The sequence below is a fragment of the Panthera leo genome, chromosome E1, assembly GCF_018350215.1.
Source record: "Panthera leo isolate Ple1 chromosome E1, P.leo_Ple1_pat1.1, whole genome shotgun sequence".
In the NCBI taxonomy this organism is placed as follows: domain Eukaryota; kingdom Metazoa; phylum Chordata; class Mammalia; order Carnivora; family Felidae; genus Panthera; species Panthera leo.
The window spans coordinates 2741951-2766530 of NC_056692.1; the positions used below are offsets into that span (position 1 = coordinate 2741951).

Sequence of the window (24580 nt, forward strand, 5' to 3'; positions counted from 1 at the left end):
TAAGAAAGATACTAACACCTGGCTTTAACACCCAGACCCCCGGCGAGACCCCCGAGCATTGGTTTTTCGAGGGCCCCCTGGTAGTTCTGATGTGAAGCCGGTATTGAGACTCATCCTGAGGATCGCTCTTCTGGAAAGTTCTCCTCTGGTCTCATATCCCCAGTTACTGCCGCGTTTCTCTGCCCCCCTTCACAGCAAAACTTATTAAGAGAATATTCTGCCCTCACTGTTTCTAACTGCCTACCTTCTGTTTGCTTCTTTTTATAATTTTGCAGGTTTAAAAAAAACCCAGATAGGACAAATGCCAAAAATAAAAAAGATGAATACAGACATTTTACGGGTCCGCATCTGTTTGTTACGGCTCTAACGCCCCACAAAATTGCCCACGGCTCAGAGAACGTACGTGTTGCCTCTTTCTTTATTTTTTTATTCTTTAAAAGAATTTTTTTAATGCTTATTTATTTTTGACAGAGAGAGAGAGAGAGAGAGGCGTGAGCAGGGGAGGGGCAGAGAGAGGGGGACACAGAACCCCGCTAGCACTCTGTCTCTCTCTCTCTCAAAAATAAACCTTAAAAGAAAACCCAGGGGGCACCTGGGTGGCTCGGTCGGTTAAGCGTCCGACTTCGGCTCAGGTCATGATCTCGCAGTCCTTGAGTTCGAGCCCCGCGTCGGGCTCTGTGCTGACAACTCAGAGCCTGGAGTCTGCTTCGGATTCTGTGTCTCCCTCTCTCCTTCTGACCCTCCCCCATTCATGTTCTGTCTCTCTCTGTCTCAAAAATAAACGTTAAAAAAAAATTTTAGAATTGAAAAGCAAAGGGCCACAGGGTGGCTCAGTTGGTGGAGCATCTGACTTTTGATTTCGGCTCAGGTCACAATCTCGTGGTTCATGAGTTCGAGCCCCACATCGGGCTCTGTGCTGACAGCATTGAGCCTGCTTGGGATTCTCTCTCCCTATCTCTCTCTCTCTCTCTCTCTCTCTCTCCACCCCACCCCGTGCTCTATCTCAAAATAAATAAACTAAAAAAAAAAAGAAAGAAAGAAAAAGAATGTAAAAGCAAGAAAAAGAGAAGGCAGCAAGAAGGAAGGAAGGCAGGGGACGAGGGAGGGAGGGGAGATAAAGAGATATAGGCAGGAACTCCCCATTCAGGGATTCAAAGCGGGGCGTGAACGCAGTGACATTTTTAAGCCTTGAGTAAGTTCCTTCCCCAGGTGGTACTCTGATTTCTTTCTCTGTATCTCCAAGCGTCAGATGACAGGTCCCAGAAGACCTTGCCAGGTCAGATCAGCCCGGGCGGCAGGCCAGAACAGAGACAGATATACAATACAAATGCCCGAGGGCAGTGGGTCTGAAAAAGACTCCTCCTTTGTGCTTATTGAAAACAGACATCCCCCAAGTTGAATGTCTGGAGGCTGCCTCCCAGCATGAAGTAGGTCGGGAGAAGTGGCATTTTTACAGACATCCTGATGCAAGCCGTCCACTTGGCCTTGCCTTAAGCAACAATGCTCTAGGCCAGAGGGGAGGATGTGGGGGGGGGGGCAGGGGGGGGGGAATCACAGGTCACAGGTGTAGCTGATGTTGAATCACAGGACAGCTCGCATTACAACAGGGAGAGAGTGCCAATTTGGCGTTTGTTGTTGCTTTTTTTTTTTTTAATTATTTTATTTTATTTTTGGGACAGAGAGAGACAGAGCATGAACGGGGGAGGGTCAGAGAGAGAGGGAGACACAGAATCGGAAACAGGCTCCAGGCTCCGAGCCATCAGCCCAGAGCCTGACGCGGGGCTCGAACTCACGGACCGCGAGATCGTGACCTGGCTGAAGCCGGACGCTTAACCGACTGCGCCACCCAGGCGCCCCTGTTGTTGCTTTAATATCCTCGTAGCACCTGGGAATCCCTCCCCTGGAACAAGGAACAAGTCACTGGCAACAGAATTCACCTAGAGTTGAGTAACCTGGTTTTTATTGCACCCATATCTATTATACTCTCTTAGGGGAATAGTTCCAGATTCTCAATTTACCGTCTTAAAAAAATTTTTTTTTAATATTTATTTACTTTGAGAGAGAGAGAGAGAGAGAGGGCAGGGGAGGGCAGAGAGGGAGACACAGAATCCGAAGCAGGCTCCAGGCTCCGAGCCGGCAGCACAGTGCCTGATGCGGGGCTCGAACCCATGAACCGCGAGATCATGACCCGAGTCGAAGGCAGACACTTAACTGAGCCACCCAGGCGCCCCTCAATTGACAGTATCGACACCAAGTTGCCTTTAAAATAGATTTATTTAAATTTCTACAAGGGAAAAGGAAGAGGAGAAGAGCAAAAAAGGGAGTCCAAGGATATATTTGAGGGCGGGAAAACAGTAAAGCGTTACTACCTTTTCTCAGCCTCACTGCGCCTGGGGACATGTGTACGTGCCATATTGATTAATATGGCAAGTGTGACCTACAAATAAAGAAAATATTTAATATATTTAGAAATGTGTAGCTCTTGCATGATTTACCTGGCAAATGGAAAATGTGACCTGACAATAGATCATAATCCATGAATAGATGGCTTGAGTAAAGAACATTAAGTGACATTGCTTCACAGGAAAATATACAAATGGCCATTAAGCACATGAAACAACGTTCAACACCAGCAGATGCCAGGGAAATCCAGGTCAAAACCACAATGAGATCCCACTTCATAGCCATTAAAATGGCGATATCAAGTGTGGGTGGGGATTTGGACAAATTGGAACCCGTGGAAAACAGTATGGCGGTTCCCCCCGCGCCCCCCCCCCCCCCGCCGAAAAACAATTCAACAGAGAGTTCCCACATAATCCAGCCATTCTACTTTTAGGTATATACTCAAAAGAATCGGACAAGAGTCAGACACATTTGTACGCCAGTGTTTATAACAGCATTATTCACAACAGCCAAAACAACATGGAAACAGGGGCGCCTGGCTGGCTCAGTCGGTGGAACATGTAACTCTTGATCTCAGGGTTGCGAGTTTGAGCCCCAGGCTGGGCACAGAGCTTCCTTAAACAAATGGAAGAAACCAAGTGTCCATTGATGGATGAGTGGAAAAACAAAATTGTGTATACACACGATGGAATATCGCTCGGCCTTGAAAAGGAAAGATGTTCTGACACCTGCTACAACAGGGGTGAGCCTTGGACACATTGTGCTAAATGAAATATGCAAGACACAAAAAGACACATACTTTATGATTCCACTTAGAGGAGGTGTCTACAGTCCTCAAATTCAGACTCGGAAAGTAGAAGGGAGGGGGTCAGGGGTTGGGGGTGGGGAGAATGGTTGTGTTGGGGTTTTTTATTCAATGTTTGTTTATTTTTGAGAGACAGAGCGTGAGTGGGGGAGGAGCAGAGAGAGAGAGAGGGAGGGAGGGAGGGAGACACAATCTGAAGTAGGCTCCAGGCTCAGAACCCATGATCTGAGCTCATGACCCAAGCTGAAGTCAGATACTCATCTGATCGAGCCACCCAGGTGACCCTGTTGTTGTGGTTTCGATACATACAGTCTCAGTTTGGCACGACGAAAAAGTTCTGGAGACAGGAGGTGTTGCTGGCTCACCAAAGTGAATGTATCACCCACTACTGTGAGCCACACACTTGGAAATGGTCCAAATGGTGGGGCAGCTGGGGGGCTCAGTCAGTTAAGCATCCGGCTTTCCCTCACGTCATGATCTCATGGTTCGTGAGTTCGAGCCCCGCGTCGGGCTCTGTGCTGACAGCTGGGAACCTGGAGCCTGCTTCGGATTCTGTGTCTCCCTCTCTCTCTGCCTCTCTCTCTCTCTCTCTCTCTCTCTCTCTCAAAAATAAATACTTAAAAAATTTTTTTTAAGAAAATGGTCAAAACGGTAAATTCCATATTATCTGTATTTTACCACAATTTTTAAAAAAGAGGAAAGAAAAGAATGGATGGTTTATAAAATCCAAACGTTCTGCCTGGAAACACTCTTTCCTATAGCCATATGCGCTCCTCTCTCTGCGGATACAAATTATAATTTGGGGGTTTTTTTGGAAAATTTCTTCTGGTCCCCGCATTGTCTGTTCCTTCAATCTTGTGTGTTGGGGTCTTGTCTTTTATACGCTTTTTAAAAAAATGTTTTTATTTATCTATTTGTGTGTGTGAGAGAGAGAGAGAGAGAACGCGGGCGCGCGAGCGCTAGTGGGGGAGGGGCGGAGACAGAGGGAGAATCCCAAGCAGGTTCCCCACTGTCGGTGCAGAGCCCCATGGCGGGCTCGAACCCACAAACCTTGAGATCATGACCTGAGGCGAAATCAGGAGTCGGATGCTTAACCGACTGAGCCACCCGGGTGTCCCTGGTCCTCGTCTTTTAGGTAAAAGCCTTCCTTGAAGGTCTGGTGATCCTAGGCCACTCATTCATCTGCAAGAGTGGCTCGACAGAAGCCGACCAGAAACCGTGGGGACAGGGCTGTCAGCTGGTGGGCTTCATGTGGCAGAGCTACTCCATTGGAGGAGCCCACCTGACACTTGAGCTGGTCGGTTCTTCTAGAGAGAAACCCTCCAGTCTCGACTGGAGGGGAGGGTTCGGGAGTCCAGTATATTAACCTGCCAACATACTCGGATCCAAGCAAGGAAAGGGGCTGGGGCCCCCCCTGCTCCGTGTGTAGCCTTCCACACCACTCTCCAACTTTAAGTTTCGTGTCCCACCCTCAGCTCTAGCTGGTGTCCCCACGTCCAGATTCCCCCGAGATCCACCTCTCCCGAAAAGAAATCTCCCACTGTCTCCTCCCGCTGGCCGTGTCAGGTGTAGGAGGGCGTCTGGGGGGAGGAGGAAGGGTCCTGATTGCGTCTGAGAAACTGTTCTGTCCCATCCACCTGTTTTCAGTGTCACCTACCTGCCACTCTCAGAGCACCTGTCTCCCGATTCCTAAGACCTCAGGGGATTTTGAGGTGGGGAGGCTCCAACTCCGCACTCTCTTGTTCGTGCTCTTGTCCTCGTAGGTTTATTAGGCCTTCACCTGGGCACGTTAGCGGGGTTTCGGGAGGGTGGAGATAAAGGGACGTGGAATTCTATTCCCGGTCAACGTCACACTTCAAGGGCTCCCACCCGCATTCCGCCACCAGAACAGCTCTTGTGACGGTGGGATTCGGTCACGTGCCAGCCAGGCTTCGGTCACCCGGAACCCGGCTGGTGGCCTTCGTCGCGCTCATCAGCTCGTGGCCCAGACTCAGAGGTGTCCTTGTTGACAGACCCGGGAAGTAATCACTTCTGTCTTCCTCCCACGCAGCTCTTAGCTTCGGCCAACCTCTTGGCTTCCAGTCTCTTGGCTTCCAGGAGACACCCACTCTGGGTCCTCTGTGTCCCTCGCTGACTGAGCCTCCCTGGGCCTCTGTGACAGGTGCAGCCTGCTCCCTTTCCCTTTCCTCCAGCTATGTCCCCGGCCTCGGGGCCTCTGTCACACTTGTGTGCCGATTGATGCTCAGGTGCAGAGTCTAGCCCTGAGCTGCCCGCTCCACTTGGATGTCTGACGGGCATGTCAGACAGCATTTCCAGGCCAGAACTCCCAAATCTGTTACCCCCCGCCCCACAATCCAAACCTAGACCTCCCCGCCCCAATCGCTCTGTCCCTCCTTCACTGCATTCCTGCCTCGTTCCCTTATTCTATTTTCTCTCACACTTGGTTTTTTAAATGATTTTTTAAATGTGTGTTTATTTTTGAGAGAGAGAGAGAGAGAGAGCAGGGGACAGAGCCCGAGGTGGGGCTCCAACCCACAAACCGGGAGTTCATGACCAGAGCCCGAGTGGGACCCTCAACCGGCTGAGCCACCCAGGCGCCCCTCTCACGTTGGATTTTTTTTTTAACCTCCAAGGAGGCTAAGACTGGGTCTTGGCTGGGGGGTATTCACAGCACCTAAGGTCGTAGTGCCCGGCACAGAGCTGGCTCTCAAAATTATTTACTGACTGCAATAAAATAATGACAGTAGTCCAAGAAAGTGGGGGGGGGGGGGGGTGGGCCTGCGGAGGCTTTTAAGGGCTAAGAAGGCAAAGAAACAAAGGGGGGGGGGCAAATGTATCTCTGACCCCCACTGGACACCGACTCTTTCCGACCCTGTCCGGTTACCCAGGCCTCGGGACGCCCAGTACCTTCTCGGCCCAGCACGGCAGAGCCCCCCTCCCACCCCTCCCCCGTGCACCCCTCCGCAGCCCCCCTGCACCGCTCACCTCCAGCCTCCCAGCCCCGCCCCTTTCTGCCCAGAGCTGGGTCCTGCTTTTGGGGCGGCTCTGTGAGCACCCTGCCTGGGTGACCTGGACGGATGGAGGAGGATTGGCTGACCCGGGCCTGGCGGGGTGGGGCAGGGCGTGCCCCTGGAGGTGCCGCCAGGATTTTAGGTCTCACCGACGGCGGTAGACATCCAGACTCGGGCTGGCACCATGGCCGAGTACGGGGTGAGAGTGTCCACGGGGGAGGCCATCGGGGCTGGCACGTGGAACAGAATAGCTGTCAGCATCGTGGGGACCCTGGGGGAGACCCCCCCACTGCCCCTGGACCATTTCGGCAAGGAGTTCAGCAAGGGCGCAGTGAGTGCCTGGCGGGGCAGGGGTGAAGGCGGAGCGGGGAGCGGGGACGGCCTGCCTGCGGGTTACTAAATCTCTCCCCTCCAGGTGGAGGACTTCCGGGTGGCGTCGCCCCAGGACGTGGGCCGGGTGCTGCTGCTGCGATTGCACAAGGGCCCCCTGCTGCTGCCCAGCCCGGTGGGGCCGCTGGCCCGGGACGCCTGGTTCTGCAACTGGCTCCAGCTCACGCCGCCGCAGGGCGCCCCCCTCCGCTTCCCCTGCTACCAGTGGATGGAGGGCTCCGGGATCCTGACGCTGCGCGAGGGGGCGGGTGGGCAGGGCGGCGCTGGGGAGGGCGCGGCGGGCGGGGAGGAGCGAGCGTGCGGTGGTCGGGAAAGGCGAGGGGAGCGGACGGGGAAGCTGGTGTGGCCACTGGGGAGGTTGAGGGGGTAGCAGCCCGGTGTGGGGGCAGGTGACCTGATCGAGGGTGGCTGGAGTGGAGGCCAGAGCAGCTGGGGCCAGAGGGGGGCGGGTCTCTGCCCTCCTCACCCCTTCCTGTGCCCTCACAGGCAAGGTCTCCTGGGCAGACGATCACCCCGTCCTCCAGCAGCAACGCAGAGAAGAGCTGCAGGCCAGGCAGGACTCCTACCAGTGAGGAAGGGGCTCCTGCGGGGTGGGAGTGGGGCAAAGGCGCGGAGGGCGGGCATCGCTCAAGGGATGCAGGGCAGCCTGGCCAAGTCCCTGCCAGTCCTCTCCGTTGACATCAGCATCCTGTGGGAGCTTGTTCGAAACGCAAATCCCCTGGCACCTTCAGACACTGAATCAGATACTGGGGGTGGGGACGGCAATGCTGTTTTAACAAGCCTTCCAGAGGACTCTGGTGCCCAGCGAAGTCTGAAAACCACTGCTGGAAATGCCTCACCCTTGCTGGTGCCTTCCTTGCCCTGGGGCTTTTTCTTACACCCTCCTTCCTCGAAATCTGGGCAGAACCAGAAATACACCACCCCAAAGCCCAGGAAACTCACCTCGCGGGGTAGGTGAACCGAGGTCCCTGTCTCTGCTCTGGGCTCAGCCGGGAGAGCTGGGGTCCCAGAAGCCGCCCCGGCGGTGGGACGGCCGTACAGGTTGCAAGGGACCTGGGGCTACGGGTGAGGATCCCCGAGGCAGAAGGCCAGGGACTGTGCTCAAGGGGCGGGTTTTCAAAAGGTGGTGGTCTGGCCAACTCAGCCCCCGCTGGGGGCTGCTGTGTGCAGTCTGGGCCTGCCGGCTTTTGAGCAGGTCTCTGGAGAAACGACACACGCAGGCTCATTTGGTTCCTGTCTGTGGAGTGGCTTTCTTCCCTTGTGCCAAAACAAAGACCCAGGGGTTCCGAGACCTAGGGCTAGTCTGGGCCCCACTGAGGGGAGCTGTGACCCCTTAGGCATCACTTAAGCTTTACGATCTTTATTTTCTTCTGCCAAAGAAGTGAAGAATACCAATCTGATGTGTGTTATTAGCAAGAATAAATGAGAAAATGGTTAAGAACACACCTAGTCGGGACACCTGGGTGGCTCAGTCAGTTGACTGTCAGACTCTTGATTTCGGCTCAGTCACCATCTTGCGGTTCTTTGTGAGTTCAAGCCCCGAATCGGGCTCCGCGCTGACCTTGCAGCGCCTGCTTGGGATTCTGTCTCTCTCTCTCTCTCTCTCTCTCTCTCTCTCTGCCCATCCTCCTTGTGCGCTTTCTCTCCCTCCCTCTCTCTCAAGTGCCAAGCCTTGCACAAACGTGTGCCATTACTCTTGTCCCTCAGCCACCTGTGCTGCAATTGTCTAGACCCTCAGTATCGAAAGTGTGGCCTCAGGTGACCGTCAGCATGACCTGGGAACTTGTGAGAAACGCGGCCCCTCGGGCCCACCCACTGCACACCTACTAAATCAGAATCTGCGTTTCACCAAGATCTCTGGGTGAGCGCGTTCGTACAGTACAGCCAGAGGAGCAGGGTTCAGCCACCACCTGGTAACAGGGTGCTTTAACGACAACTTGCTCTTTGAAGTTGCAAGTTCAGAGCCAAAGGCAATGATTGATTGAGAGGAGGAAAGACAGGCCGGGGGTCGTCAGCTCTGCCGGGATGTGATCTTACCATTTCGCCCAAAGGGCTTCAGGCCGTGTTGTGCTAGCTCGACTTGACCTGCCGTGGGCCAGGGCAGAGTGAGTTTCTGGGCTCCCCCAAGCTCTGGGAGCCAGAGTGTCTCTCCGTGGGATGCCTTCTTGAACTCCTTCTTCACGACGGCCTCCCTCTGCGAGACGCGTCTCTGTAAGTCAGAGATTCTGTGGGCACAAGCACGAGGCCAGGCTAGCAAGCAGACAGGAAGAAACGGCCTGTGTCAAGAGGGCGCCAAATGTGGATGTGTAGTCAGATCTCATAGGCCAGAAGCCAAGGTCGTTCCCTCCCTGTCTCCAGCGGTCTAGATGCTTTACTCTTCTGTCTCTCTGCAGAACAGCTTTCTGTGGGTCCCAGTCCACACAGCGGAAAATGGCCCCAAGGAAGAGTCCCCATGTGTACATGCGCTAGTCCAGATACCCAGGGAGAGACACAGCCTCTCTGGGGGTTGTTAAAAAACAACATTCAACCGAGTACGTTTTTATTCGGCGATGCACGAATCAGGCGGCCTCCCACCCAGCAGATAGAAGGGAGCTCTGAGGAGCCCTGCAAAATGGAAGGCTTACTTCATAGGCAGATGCGGGGCAGAATAAGGAAGTTTCTAGCAAAGAGCAGATTGGTTCAGGCAAGGTCACCTTCCTTTGGGGAAAGGTGGGAATCTATCAGGCAGATCACCTTACGGATGCTAACCAGCTAATTCCAGATTGACTGGTTCAAGGTCACATGCCTGGGAGAGGCTGAAATTGCGAATAGATTAGGTGTTGAGTCTTGGTTTGTCGAGGGCTTAGCATGAGTGACTCCATTTTGAACCTGACGTCTCTCTCTCTCTCTCCCTTTAATGTTTATTCATTTTTGAGAGACAGAGAGAGACAGACCATGAACGGGGGAGGGTCAGAGAGAGGGAGACCCAGAATCCGAAGCAGGCTCCGGGCTCCGAGCTGTCAGCACAGACCCTGACGCGGGGCTCGAACTCACGGACCGCGAGATCATGACCTGAGCCGGAGTCGGACGCTCAACCGACTGAGCCGCCCAGGCGCACCCCGATGTCTCTCTTTTAACAGCCCCCGTCCCTACTTCCCCCGGAAGGACTTTGCTTGGCCTACCTCTGGTTAAGTGCCCAGCCCTGCACCGGTCAGCTGTGGCCAGGGGAGAAGTCTCACTGAGGGAACACAGTGACTCCCCCAAAGCCTTGTGGCTGTCAGGCAAGGGCAGAGCGAGGAACACCCTTGCTTGTAGAAGGGCGCTGGCTCTGCCCAGGGCCTCCGAGGGCCTACCTCTCCCTTTGCCCTAGTCAGCGGGTTCCCCGAGGCTTCTCGCTGACCGCCTTCTTGCTCCTCCCTCCAGATGGAAGACTCACCGCCCAGGCTGGCCTCGCTGCCTGGACGAGAAGACCGTGAAAGACCTAGATCTCAACATCAAATACTCTGTAACCAAGAATGTCCACTTCTACCTGAAAGCTGGCTCTGGGTAAGAAGGCCCACCCTCTCCCGACCCTGGGCCTCAGATGCCCTAGGACCCCTGCCTTCTGTCCTCCCCCACCATCAAGAATGCGGTCACACAGCCCTACCCAGGGCATAGCCTCTGCCCGCCACCCGTCCTCCCGGGACAATGCCTCCCTCCGTCAGGGGTAGTGGCTACTTCGGGCCCCGGAGGCTGCTTCAAGATTCCAGAAAGGATAAGGCCAGCTGCCAGGGGAGGGTCTCCCGGGGCCCCTTGCCCCCCGCCCACCCTTGACATCCTCTGACAGGTTTACAGAGATGACACTCAAGGGCCTGCTGTACCGCAAGGGGCTCTGGAAAAGTCTGCACGAGATGAAAAGGATGTTCAACTTCCATAAGTCCCCGGCCGCTGGTGAGGGACGTGGGCTGGGGCTCCTGACTTCTTCCCTGAGACATCCGCTCTCGTAGCCGTCCGGAGCCTCAGAAAACCGAGCGCCGAGTCACCGTGTGACCCTGGGCAGGGGCCCTGTCCCTCGCTAGACCTTACCTTCTCCACAGATACAAAGGAGAGTGTAGACGGGGGCGTCCCTAACCTTCTAATGCCTCTCAGTCCAGCCGTGTTTGTTGGGCAAGTACCCATCAGACACTGAGTTAAGGGCTGCGGACACTCTCTTTGTCCCCGCAAGGCTCCCATTTGAGCCGGTGAGTGGACATGAGGCTCAAAATCGAAATAATGAGCTTTACTTGTGAAACCAGGTCGTTGGCTCCAGCGAGAGTACATCGAAGGAGGACCTGCCTCGTCTAGGGGGTGTCCTGTAAAGCTCTCCCAAGGAGGGGACTTTTACCGAGGCCTCCAAGCTGAGGGGGTGTCGACGGAACCAAGAATGGTGTTTGAGGGGGGCGCCTGGGGGGCTCAGTCGGTTGAGCGTCCGACTTCAGCTCAGGTCCTGATCTCATGGCGTGTGGGTTCAAGCCCCACGTCGGGCTCTCTGCTGTCAGCTCAGAGCCCGCTTGGGATTCTCTCTCTCTCTCCCGCTCTGCCCCTCCCCTGCGTGCACTCTCTCTCTCCCGAATAAATAAACATGTAAAAAAGAAATAAAAAAGAAATGGTCATCACAGGATGGTGACCTCTGCGAGGCAGTGACAGCAGAGGTGGAGTGGACCAGGTGGGGCCAGACCTACCCGGGAGGGAGCGGGAGCGGCAGAGAGAGCCCCCCCCCCGCCCCCCGGCTCTGCCACAGCAGCCAGCTGGATGGGGGTGCTGTTCCCCAGATGTCAGGTGACAGGAGGGGCTGGGCCAGAGCAGGAGCCCGCGGTGGGTCCCAGATGTGCTGCGTTTAAGGCTGCTGAGTCCCCGCCTTGGGCTATCAGGTAGATGGTGGGACAGGTGCCCTGGGGACTGAGATTCGCTGCTTGGCCAACAGCAGTGGCTGAAGCCGAGGGCTGAGAGGTCGCCCCGAAGAAGGTATAGAGAAGCAAAGGGACCCGCGGATGGCCCCGGAACAGCTCTGCCCGGAAGGTGACCTTGACCTAGTCCCCTCTTCCCCACCCCCACAGAGTACGTGTATGAGCACTGGCAGGAGGACGCCTTCTTCGCCTCCCAGTTCCTAAACGGCCTCAACCCTGTCCTGATCCGCCGCTGCCGCTCCCTCCCAGAGAACTTCCCCGTCACCGATGACATGGTGGCCCCCGTGTTGGGCCCCGGGGCCAGTCTGCAGGCTGAGCTGGAGGTGAGGGGCCCGCGTCCGGGCTCTGCACACCGCCCCCTGCTGGAGGCTCAGCGTTCCTAAGGGCTGCGTGCCTGGAGCGCCCTCTCCGGGCACACTCCTCTCCCCTCCCCCGTCCTCTCCCCGCGCCGCCACCCCTGCATCCTTCAGAAAGCCAGCCGGCAGCCCCTGCTCCCCTTCTGTCTCCCGCAGAGGGGCTCCCTGTTCCTGGTGGATCACGCCATCCTCTCTGGCGTCCGCACCAACGTCATCAACGGGAAGCCTCAGTTCTCCGCAGCCCCGATGACGCTGTTGTACCAGACGCCCGGGGGAGGGCCTTTGCTGCCTCTCGCCATCCAGGTGGGCAGGGGGGCAGGGGGAGGGAGGGGGCTGGACAGGGCGGTCGGCAGGCACCCCGTGGCCTCCTCTGCCCACACCGGCTTCTCCTACAGCTCAGCCAGACCCCTGGACCCACCAGCCCCATCTTCCTGCCCAGCGACAACAAGTGGGACTGGCTGTTGGCCAAGACGTGGGTGCGAAACTCGGAGTTCTCTGTGCACGAGGCCCTCACGCACCTGCTGCAAGCGCACCTGCTCTCTGAGGTTTTCACCATGGCCACGCTGCGCCAGCTGCCCCACTGCCACCCGCTCTTCAAGGTCGGTGGCCCGGACCGTGCCCTAGGCCTGCAGGTCCCCGTCCCTCGGGGCTCTCCTCCGCCTGTCCCCATGTGGCTCTGTCCTTCCAGGCTGGGGGTGCAGCGCCCAGCCCCTGCGAGCCTGCTTTCCCACCACCGGAGCCTGGGGGAGGGGGAGGGGGAGGGGGACAGGGGTGAGGGAGAAAACTGCAGGTGAGAGCCAGCTGTACCCCAGAGAGGGCCCCTTCTTAGAGGAGAGCAGCTCACAGCCAGCTGCCATCCAGAAGCCCAGTTTTAGGAGAGACCTGGGGCTGGCAGATGCCAAAGTGTGAACTTGGCCTTGAGAGACCCACGGGTTTTCTGCAGATGGCGGCAGGGGTGAGGGAGCCCTGGGAGGGGAACCCGTGTCTCGAAGGTGGGCTCTGTAGGTCCCCTGGGCTCTGCTAAGCCTTCAGGTGGCCCAGATTGCTTTCCCCCAGGGACCCGAGGCCTTCTCTGAAGGCCACGAATATTCCCCATGGCTTTTTGGATTCTCTGATTCTTGCTTAGTCTCCTCGGTCCCAGATACAGGCCCTTCTCTATCCGCTTCAGTCCACGCTGACTCTTTCCGATCTGCAGCTCCCCGGGCCCGGTGCCCTGCGAGATGGTTCCAGTTTGCGCCACACGCCCTGGTTTCCATGGCGCGCTGCCAGCCCAGGGACTAGGAAATCACAGAATGCCAGAGCTGGGGGGCTTGTAATGTTCATCCAGGTCAGAGAGAGCAAGGTGCCAGGCCCAGATCACAGCACAAGATGCCGGTGGAGCCCAGCCCCTGGTCCTAGGTCTGGAGCCCTGATCCCTGTCCCAGGCCGCCCCTCTGGTCCCCATCGGCTCTTTCCAGGGGGAGGTCTGAGGCCAGAGGGAGCCAGGCCTCCCCCACCTCTCTCTTCTCCCACCCCTCCAGCTGTTGATCCCACACACTCGCTACACCCTTCACATCAACACTCTTGCCCGCGAGCTGCTCATCGCCCCGGGCCAGGTGGTGGAAAGGGTAAGAACTTCCTTAGGGAGGGTACAGGGGAGATGCCTGCCCTTTGGAGAAGCTGAGGCCCCGGGGTGGGGGAAGTGGGGGGGGGGGGGGGCTGTCTCTCCCACCGGTGCTACCGCATGCTTCTGGGTCCAGGGCTCTGGCACCCACAAGTCCTGTCTCCCAGTCCACAGGCATCGGCCTCGGAGGCTTCTCTGAGCTGATACAGAGGTGCATGGAAGAGCTGAGCTATACCGCCCTGTGCCTGCCCGAGGATATCCGGGCCCGAGGAGTGGAAGACATCCCGGGCTACTACTACCGGGATGATGGGCTGCAGATCTGGGGTGCGGTGGAGAGGTGAGGGGGCCAGAGAGCTGGGGGTCGGGGGAGGGCCCAGGGAGGCTCCCGACAAGGAGCAGGGCCGGACGTCAATGACACTGAATAGCGGTTGCTCCCCAGAGAGGGTCAAGGTCAAAAGTGGGGCCTGAACCCAGTGCACCTTGCAGCTTTGTCTCCGAAATAGTCAGCATCTACTACCCGAGTGACGCATCCGTGCGTGACGACAGTGAGCTCCAGGCCTGGGTGCGGGAGATCTTCTCTGAGGGCTTCCTGGGCCGAGAGGACTCAGGTACGGAGACCACGGCCCTCGAGCCCCACCCTCAGGTGCCTGCGGTGTGGCCCTGAGGACCCCGGTAGCCCCACGTCCACCCGCGTCTTCCCGCAGGGGTGCCCTCCTCGCTGGACACCCGGGAATCCCTGGTGCACTATGCCACCATGGTGATCTTCAACTGCTCTGCCAAGCACTATGCTGTTAGTGCAGGGCAGGTGAGATGGGGCAGTGCCAGGGTGGGGGGATGGAGGGGGCCAGGCTCCGGGGACTCACGTTGCCTTCTCTGCCTGCAGTTTGACTCTTCCATCTGGATGCCCAACCTACCTCCCACCATGCAGCTGCCCCCGCCCACCTCCAAAGGCCAGACAGAGCCAGAGGGGTTCATAGCTACCCTCCCAGCGGTCAATGCCACGTGTGATATCATCGTCACCCTCTGGTTGCTGAGCAAGGAGCCTGGAGACCGAGTGAGTGTGGGGCGGGGGGGCCGGGCCAGGTCCGCTCTGGGGGATGCGAGCGGATATTGTTCCCCTCCCCACCGCCCCGGCCCAGACCCCACACTGCCGTCAAGGAGCGGGGTCCCTTCACCGCACGGAACCTTCCCAGGGGGGCACACGAGCATGGGACATCTCATGAGGAGGGGCAAATGATCGAACGAGTTGATCCAGAGTCACCCTGAGCTGCAAGGTGACCATGCTGGGGTGGGAGGTCGCGGCACCCCCTTTAAAACTCCGACGTGAGCTTTTAGCCCGGTCCCCAAGAGCTACCCGCGGCGGTCCTCAACTGTTTGGAGGGAGGGGCAGAGGTGAGGCTCTGTGGGAGGCTTCTTCCAGGTCCCCAGGGTGGAAGGCCAAGGCGGGTCACAGCTGCTAAGCAGCCCCTACATCTGACCTTGCCGTTGCCTTCCAGCGGCCCCTGGGCACCTATCCAGAGGAGCACTTCATCGAGGAGGCCCCCCGGCGGAGCATCGCCGCCTTCCAGAGCCGCCTGGCCCAGATCTCGAAGGATATCCAGAAACGGAACAAGGAGCTGGCCCTGCCCTACACCTACCTGGACCCTCCACTCATCGAGAACAGCGTCTCCATCTAAATCCCCTGAAGAACAGGGCCCCGTGTGACATCCCTGTGACCCCATTGATCTAACCGCCCCCCCCAGATAGCCAGGCCCCCCGTATGCCTCTCCTGGGGCGACCAAACCACGTGTAACTCACCCCACACCCAAGAAAACAACAGAAACAAAACAGAGAAACAGCCCCTCCCCCTCCCTCCTCCCCCCAGAGAACAGGACCTCATGGGACTCACCACCATGCCTTTTGAAGACTCCAAACTTCAAAATGCCCACAGCCCCCTGAAAGGGTTTTAGGACTTTGTTTTGCTTTGCATTTTTGCATTATATTATTATATCGTGGGGCGGGGGGGGGGATATAATCCTGCCCCTGACCCCACCCACCACAGCTGAGCGGACCTAATGGTCACCTGACACAGGGCAGCCTCTAGCCTGTCCAGCAGCAGAAGGACAGGCAGGTGGAGAAACTGCCCGAGAGGTTGATAGTGACCTCTGGCCGCAGCTTTAAAATGAACAACCCACTAAAAAGGGGCCCCCGGAAACAGGGCAGACAAGTGTCTGGGGACGGGCAGGCTGTGCCCGCGTACCCTTTCTTAAAACCCTGCTTCCAGGTCAGGCGAAAAGCTTGCCTCTTCCAAAGCAGGGTTCCACTTCCAGAGAATCACGTTGCCTTCTAGATTCAATCCTCGGTGACGGGCTTCTGGCGTTCCCCGGGCATTCTGTCATCTGCGTCTCTCTTTTCTTGCTCCAAATCAATGAGCCTTCCAAATCGATGTGTCCCTTTGAACTGACCGAATGATTCCCATCTCTGTCTCCTGTTGGAGGTTATTAGTGCTTTGGTATTTCGGGTTCACTTGTTTTTAGAAATCCGCATGGACAAAATGCAACATATATTCAAATCATTGCCTAAGCGCAGCTGTTGAGACAGAGCGGTGCTTCAGAAAGTGCCAGCACGCGGCTCCTGAACTGTTCGCCCTCTGTTGGGATTGTGTAACACAAATGAGTCAGGGGCATATGGCTGTTAAGCTTTTTGGCTTCAAGCAACAGAAAACAATTCCTGATGATCAATTAAAGAAAAAAAAGTCTATGGAAAAGAAACTGAGTGTCTCGAGGCGTTAAAAACAATTAAATATGGTCCTCAGGAAGGACTGCAAACCCAGGACGCTCTGGGCACAGGAACCAACGGAATGGCCAAGCTCCTACCATTTTCTGCCCTTGAATTATTGGCCTCGATATTCCAATTCCATGAGGAAGGGCATGTCTGACTGAACTTGAGTGGCAGAAACGAATAGTTGCTGTGGCAGAAAGAGTTTGGGTTCATTAAATATCTCAGGTTGGGGCGATATGACCCATTCTGGCCAATGGACTGTGGAGGAAGCAACGTATTTCACGTCCTAGATGAGGCTGTTAAACACTGGTGTGCCTCCCCCGTCCTTCTCTCGCCCTTGAGGCTACCTGGGAGGCATGTTCCAGAAGACATGAGCCCCATCCTGCCCTTTATCACTAGACTGTGAGCTCACGAGGACCGGGTTCACAAGTGCCCACCACAGTGTCTGGCATACCGCAGGTGCTCAGTAAGTAGGTGTTGAACGGAAGAGTTAATACACAAGTGAGTCCTAACACCCTTCTGTGCCGCTTTTCATTTACCTGTGTGTCTCCCCAACTAGACCATGAGTTTCTTGAAGGCAGGAGCTGGGTCTCATTCAGTTTATATGCCTGGTGCCCAGTGCTGTACTGACACATGAGAGATATCCAACAAATATTTGCTTGATGGTGGATAAAAGGAAGAATGATGGGATGGATGGATGGATGGATGGGTGGATGGACGGATGGACGGACGGACGGACAGATGGACGGGTGGACGGATGGACGGATGGACAGACGGGTGGACGGATGGATGGATGGACAGATGGACGGATGGACGGATGGATGGATGGATGGATGGACGGATGGATGGATGGGTGGATGGATGGATGGATGGACGGACGGACGGATGGATGGATGAACTACTGAATTGGAAGGCAGTTGTTTTCCAGTTAATAAACCAGTATTTGCTTCAATCCATGTCTTTTGGGAGCAACGATCATCTCCTGAAGAAACTAGAGAAACCAGCACAGCTCAGTAGTAGAAATCCAAGCAATCTCCAGTCCTCTTTGGAGAAACCCCCACCACCTCCGCTGCCCAGCCCTGTGAGCCCCACTGGCACCCTCTCTCTTTCTCCCTGTCTCTGTCTCCCCTCATCGCTCACATATACACCTCTAGTCCTTGAACTCTTGGCTGACCAGCCTTGAGAAGAGAAGGTTGTTACAGGTAACATTCCCTTCTAGGGAATATCCAGTTAACTCTTCAGAGTGGTGGTCCCCTTGGCCTAGGGTGGGGACTTCCTCACGGACAATACAGCACTGGGCATCCAGGTCCCAAAGCCATGCTGTGGAGACCCTTACCCTAGTTGGGCTTGCTGGCCAGAGTGGGAGCAACAACTCCCTCTTTACCACCCCAACTCCAGCCTTCCAGTAAGGGAATGAGGGAGTCACGGAAAGAGAAAAGAGGAAGGAGGGTAAGGCAGAAGGTTCTAGAAGTGGTGCAGAAGCCCAGCTTACCCCTGATGCTCCCTGCCCAGTGTTCCAGGACTGGGTAGAGTGAGTCACCCAGTTCTAGGACTGGGTAGAGTGGGTAGAAGGAGGGGAACAAAGGCGTGGGTAGATGTCAGCCACCCTAAGACATTAGCATTGAATGGGTGAGGGACAATGCAGAGGTGAGGCACCTCCAGGCATAGCAATTACAGGCAAACGACAAAGAGGGTTAACTATTTGCCAACAACAGTAAATACCTGAGATATATAAAGAGCTCGTACAAATTAATAACCCCGCGGAAAAGATGGCAAATCATATAACAGGAAAGTCAAAAAAGACAGCCCATAAAATAAACCTGGAGGTCTAACCAACAGGTGAAAAGATATCTAATCTCACAGGTCACTAGAGGTCTATTCAGAGTTGTCAAGAGTGTGGAGCAACCCAGCCCTAGTATATAACAGCGTAACAACTGTTTTTCAGTTCCACTGATAGAGCCCAGACAGAGTAGAGCTAGCACCATCCGAAGGGCCCTGGGATTTCTGGAATGGCCAACGAGCACTGGCTTCACCTTGAAGTCACCAGCTGCATTAGCCCCTAAGGAGAGAGTCAGCCGGTCCTTTGAAGCTTTGAAGCCAGGTGTTGACTTCTCTTCACCAGCTCTGAAAGTTCTAGATGGCGTCTTCGTCGAACAGAACACTGTGTGGTCTACCTTGAAGTCTATTGCTTAGGGGAGCCACCTTCATGAACTCTCTTGGCTCGACCTTCTGGAGAACCTGCTGTAGCTTCTGCATCAGGACGTGTTGCCTGACCTTGCACTTTGACGTTGTGGAGACGGCTTCTTCCCTCAAACCTCCTGAACCAACCCCTGCTAGCTTCAGGCTTTTCTTCTGCAGCTTCCTCACCTCTCTCAGCCTTCATGGCATTGAAGAGAGTTAGAGCCTTGCTCTGGACTGGGCTTTGGCCTCAGGGAATGTTGGGGCTGGTGTGACCTTCCATCCGGACCACCCAAACTTTCTCCCCATCGGCAATAAAGCTGTTTCTCTCATCCTTCCTGTGTCCACTGGAGAAGCACTTTCCATTTCCTTCCAGAACTTCTCCTTGGTGTTCACAACCTGGCTAATTTTGGTACAAGAGGCCAAGCTTTCGGCCTGTCTCGACTTTCAACACACCTTCCTCACTGAGCTTCATCGTTTCTAGCTTTTGATTTAAAGTGAGAGACAAGCGACTCTTCCCGTCACTTGAACACTTAGAGGCCACTGCACGGTCATTATTAATTAGCCTAATTTCCATTTTTCTGTGTCGCAAGGAATAGGGAGGCCAGGAGAGAGAGAGAGAGAGAGAGACAGGGAGAATGGCCGGTCGGTGGAGTGGTCAGAACATGCACACTGTCTCATATGGGCACAGCCCAAGCCGTCCCAAAGCAATGGCAAAGATTACTTATCACAAATCACCATAACAAACAGGGTGATGAAAATGTTTGAAACCCAGGGGCGCCTGGGGGGCTCAGTCGGTTGGGCATCCGACTTCGACTCAGGTCACGATCTCGCAGTTCGTGGGTTCGAGCCCTGGGTTGGGCTCTGTGCCGACAGCTCAGAGCCTGGAGCCTGCTTCTGATTCTGTGTCTCCCTCTCTCTCCGTCCCTCCCCTGCTCGCGCTCTCTCTCTCTCTCGAAAATAAAAACGTTTGAAACCCAGTAGAGCCTTGGTTTGGGAACACGCTTATCATCCAAGGCACTTGTATCTCTAAGAGAATTTCAAGAGCCATTGACTCGGTTGTGATCATGTGACATGTGGCACCTCGTGCTACTCCTTATCGAAAGACATCTCTCTGTTCATCAAGGTGAAACTTATCAGACGGGTTTGCTCGTCTTGTGGAACCCTCGCAGAACAAGGTACTCACAACCCAAGGTTTCGCTGTACACGTCTTGCGAGAATTACCAAAGTGTGGCACAGAGATGTGGGGTGAGCAGAGGGCACGGATGGACTCGCTCGTTGCAGGGTTACCACAAACCCTCAACCTGTAAAACAACAAACCAACAAAACACCAGGTAACACTCGCAAAGGGCGGCACAATTCAGCACGGCACGTCTCTAAATGCCGCTCAACTCGCAGCTCCCCCACGGTCCTCGGAAGCAGCGCGCCTGCCTCACCGACTTGAATTAAATCTCTGACTTGTGTTCGCTCTGATTGCACGAATCGTGTTTGCAATTTGGAAATTAGGCTTTGACAGGTTGGAGGGAGGGCCCAGCCTCCTCCCTGCCTTTGTGCGCGTGCACGCGCGCGCGCGCACACACACACACACACACAGACACACGGGGCGCTCCGGCCCGCAGCCCTGCAAGACTGGGGGGTGGGGCGGGGGGAGAAGGGGGCCTCTGCTCACCACCCTGGGGGGACCCCAGGCAGACCTCGTGCATTCCACCCTCATCGGCCTGCGGAAGCGCTGAGGACCCGCCCGGGCAGGAGACGCAGAAATGGAGAAAGGGAGGACACGGGGGTGTTTCCCGGACACTGGCCTCCAGGGCTGGGAGTGGACGGGACAGATGCAGGAGGAGGAGGAGGCGCCTCGGAGGAGGGGACAAGGAATGTCCCGGAGCCAAAAGCAAACCCAGGTCCGGCGAGGAGGCGGCGAGCCAGGGCCAAGGGCAGGTGCGCGCCTGCGCAGAGGACAGGCGCCTCGGGGTCTCCCCAGAACCACCTGCCGGCAGCCCCAGTACCTCTCAGACCCGTGCCAGCCGCCCACCTGCCTCCTGCTGCGCTCCCAATGGCAGGCGGTCGGGCGAGGACCTGGGACCTGCCAGCGAGCCCAGCGAGCCCGGGCAGACGGGCAAAAGGAGCATCACCGGACCTGGGCCCCGGTGAATCTTGGACTTGGCGGCATGGCGAGAGAGCAGACGCTCAGGACGGACGGACCGGCAGGCGGGACTGTGCTGCGGGCCGAATTCCTCATCCTGATTCTCTCACACTGCGCTCAAGTCCCACATGCAGTCTTGGCCCGCGTGGAGGAGGACCTGAGCTGTACCCCAGAATGGGCGGGGCTGGGGGGACTTAGGGGCTCCCCACGTAGAACCCAAGCCTCCAATCCCCTTCCTTCGGAGGCACCACTCGCTAGGACAGTCATCCAACCAGCTGGGGTGGGAGAAACGGAACATCAGGGGTTGACCCCGAGGAGGCAGCTGGCGATCCGGGTCCCCAGGGTAGTGGCAATGCTAGAGGCAGGGGCTTGGGTCCCCGGGGACCAGGGCGGCCCTGCCCACACCCGCTCTCTGCAGCGTGTGTTTGAACGTGGGCTGCAGGACACCACCTCTGCCTCCTGGTTTCTGAATGGCCTCGTCCCCATCCCGGTCCAACGACTTCAGTTTGGACTTACCCATCACGGATGCCGTGGGGCCCCTGTGCTGGACCAGCCCCGGGACCAGTCTGCACGCTGAGCTGGAGGTCAGGGGCCCAGGGGTCCGGCCTCCCTTCCTTCCATCCCCGGTGCCTTCAGAAGCTCAGACTCCCAACGCCCTTGACCCCCCTCTCTTCCACCCGGCCCTCGCTGCCCTTCCTCCCCTCCTTCCCCAGCAACTTCTCTGAGCCAAAGCCTCCTGCTCACCCCTGGAAGGAGGGGCCCTTTTCTGTGCCTGCCAGGGCTGAGGGGGTGGGGCTGAGTGGGGAATGTTCTCTCCTGCTACTTTGCCAGGATCCCTGCCAGTTCCTGGTGACGGAGGATGCCCTACGGCTGGTCTGCTGAGCACCCCCCTAGAGCTCTCTCTCCCCCCCGTGGCCCTACTAGGATGAGCGGTGCCTCAACCCCAGGAAAGTTCTGCTTCATAAGGCACTGTCCTGAGCAGGGCTCACCTCCCTGGTGTTTGTTCTTGAAGCCTGGGCCTGACCACACAGAAGCATCTCCAGTACTCCGGCAAGAGGGCTCTCCTTCTTTGGAACCAGAAGGTGGCTCTGGGCTGGGGTGCCCCACTGGCTCCAGGGAGGAAGGTTCCTTTAAGTGAAATCCTTTGGGGTTCAGAGTAACACCCCACCACGCCCTCCTCCTAGCTCCCCAGAGCTGCACAGGGCTGTCCCCTCCGTCAGCCCTCCTCTTCCTCCCCCTCCCCTCCCCCAGAAAGTTCTCTGTACCCGGTGGGCCATGCCAACCTCTTGGGCCTCTACCCCAGTGTCATTAACAAATTGCCCCAGTTCCTGGCTGCCCACCCCCCACCCAGATCGATGGGTTCCTGCTGTCCCTCACCATCCAGGTCAGCAAGGCAGGGCCTTGGGAGGGCTGGGCACAAAGGGGCCACGTCCTACCCTCACGCTGACCGAAAGATTCCTTCTTCCCAATGCTCCTGTTCGAAGTGCTAATCATCACACCTCATCTAACTAGGTTTTCTTCCTAGTTTTTCCCATCTTGTCCTCTTATGTCTCTACCTTTTTTTAAAAAAAACATGTTTTTCAATGTTTATTTTTGAGAGACAGAGTGAGCAGGGGAGGGGCAGCGAGAGAGGGAGGGAGACACAGAATCCAAAGCAGGCTCCAGGCTCCGAGCTGTCAGCACAGAGCCCGACGCGGGGCTCGAACCCACCAACCGCGAGATCATGACCCGAGCCAAGGTGGGAGGCTCAACCGACTGAGCCACCCAGGCGTCCCGTGATCTCTACCTTGATGGGAAGGTTGTGATCGTCGGTGTCAGAGAAACAAACTACCTTCACATGGGGTTCAAAATGGACTCTACTGGGGGCGCCTGGGTGGCGCAGTCGGTTAAGCGTCCGACGTCAGCTCGGCTCATGATTTCACGATTGGTGGGTTCGAACCCCACCAATCTGTGCTGTCAGCACAGAGCCTGCTTTGGATCCATTCTCTCTCTGCCCCTCCCTCGCTCATGCTCTCCCTCTGTCTCTCAAAAGTAAATAAACATTAAAAAGAAAAATAGACTCTACTGAATCATGCACCTTTGACCGTATGACCATGTTCCGAACAGTTAAAAACAGAACCCCTTCTGGAAGGCATCTCCACACGCTCCCTTCCAGCCTTCTAGACTCTCCCCCGTCTCTGTCCCACACCACTGGGTATCTGGGCAACTCTGGGCTCGTACAGGGAGCCCTCAACCAGACTCTGCCAACAAGGGGGACTGAGGTCGATTCACCTCCCAACTCGTTTCCTTTCCCGTTGCACTAGAAACAATCAGAATAGGAATCATTCCTATAGCGCCTACGATGTGCCGTGTAAGTATTTCACCAGAACTAACCCATTTAATCATCAGAACAACCCAGGGAGAAAGGGGCGAGGGTCACCAACCTCACTTTATAGACGAGGAACCTGAGTCACAGAGAGGTTAGTTCACTTTCCTGAGGAAATACAGCTACTAAGGAAACGGACCACGTGATTTGGCCCCGTGCACAGGCTAACGGGTTGCATCTCTGCAGCCAGTTTCTGCCAGATGCCCACCCTCCCCTGTGACCCTCCCCCCACCTCCAGCTCTCTCAGACACCTGGCCCAGGCAGCCCCATCTTCCTCCCCAGTGACACGGCTGAGGACTGGCCCCTGGCCAAGACCTGGGCGCGATACTGCGTTCCCGGTACACCGGCTGGCCCATCTGCTTTGACCCCGCTCTGTGATGGGGACCTTTTTCCTCTCCATGTGTGGCAGCTGCCCAGGGGCTACACGTCTCCTACACGAAGGGAGGACCCCGCCCAGTGCCTGGAGCTGTGGGGCCCCCGTGGCTGCCTCATCTAACCTCTGACTCTTCTCGTCCCTTGCTGCTCATTCCTTGTTTCTGCCATACCCTCCACCTCGACACGCAGGCCCACGCTTTGCGCCGGGAAAGCCCATCAGCCAGGTCAGGGTCCGGGAGGCCCGGGAGCCCGGTGGTCGGAAGAGGGGGCCTGGCGGGGCTGAGCTGTGGCCCTGAGCGGCGGGACTCTCTGCCCGTCACGGTCAACTTTGCTGGAACGGGCAGACTGTCTGGAGCCCATCGCCAAAGGCCCAGAGGCTGGCGTCGTCCACTGCCTCCTCCCGCCCCACCAGCTGGCTGGCAGAGACGTTCAGGATCCTGCCCGGGACTACTGCCCAGACCGCGGGCTCTGGATCCGGGCGGCCGTAGAGAAGTGAGGCCCTCCTGGGGCCTGAGGGCTCCGGGCCTCACCTTCAGCTACATCTCTGTGAGCTTCTTCATCCACTGCCCCCCACCTTCTGCCCAAACGCACTGCTATTTCGCAGTGCCTTCCTGGTGCCTCTTCTTTCCCTGCTGTGTGACCTTACACAAGGCACTGAGCCTCTCTGTGCCTGTTTCTTCATCTGAAAACAGGGATTACAAGAGCATCTATCCCACAGGTTACTATTAGAATTAAATGGAAAGCCCTAAGAGCAGACCTCGGGTGGATAGGACGTGCCCTCTGAGCATGAGAAACGTTCACCCCGCGGATAGGATCCCCAGGGTTTCCTTCCGAATCTCCCTCACAGACCTCTTTAGGATGGATGTATCCCTGTGGCTAGGCCTCCTTGTGGGTCCCCATCTCCTGCCACTAACCCGCATGATGACCTTCCTCGGGCGCTGAGATTTCTGACAGCACCACTCACGAGCCTCGCGCGGCTCCGTTTCTGCCTCTTCGTGGCGCATCTCAGCCCCTCTGGAATCGGCCCCCCCCTTCTCCATTCTTCCTCCTCAGCACAGACTGAGACTGGGGAGGGCAGGCACCCCTGTTCTCCCTCTCTCCCTAACCAAACACCATCTTTTTGAGCCCGACTCATGCCCTACCTCCCCTTGAATCCTCAGGGACCCCCCCGCACTATGAACACCCACAGATGAAGCAATGGATCCCCATACCCTCCGCGAGCCCTGTATGGCCGGGGCTGGATGCCGTGGGGAGCCAGACAGATCGCCTCTGTCCTTCGGGAACTAGTGG

General features: G+C 56.6%; 1 protein-coding gene across 3 annotated transcripts; it reads left to right on the top strand.

The window, feature by feature from the left end:
• Window positions 1-6403: 6403 nt before the first annotated feature.
• Window positions 6404-15337, top strand: ALOX15B (arachidonate 15-lipoxygenase type B). Of its 3 annotated transcripts, XM_042915801.1 has the most exons (14): window positions 6404-6550; window positions 6635-6857; window positions 7096-7177; window positions 10012-10134; window positions 10415-10518; window positions 11664-11836; window positions 12026-12172; window positions 12265-12468; window positions 13390-13476; window positions 13640-13809; window positions 13959-14080; window positions 14177-14277; window positions 14356-14526; window positions 14969-15337. In XM_042915801.1, exons 1-14 carry the CDS (start codon window positions 6404-6406, stop codon window positions 15146-15148), a joined length of 2034 nt encoding a protein of 677 aa, XP_042771735.1. In that variant the 3' UTR covers window positions 15149-15337. The 3 variants fall into 3 exon arrangements, with proteins under 3 accessions (XP_042771735.1, XP_042771736.1, XP_042771737.1); XM_042915802.1 differs by lacking the exon at window positions 13390-13476; XM_042915803.1 differs by lacking the exons at window positions 13390-13476; window positions 13959-14080 and having other exon boundaries at window positions 13640-13796.
• Window positions 15338-24580: the final 9243 nt, after the last annotated feature.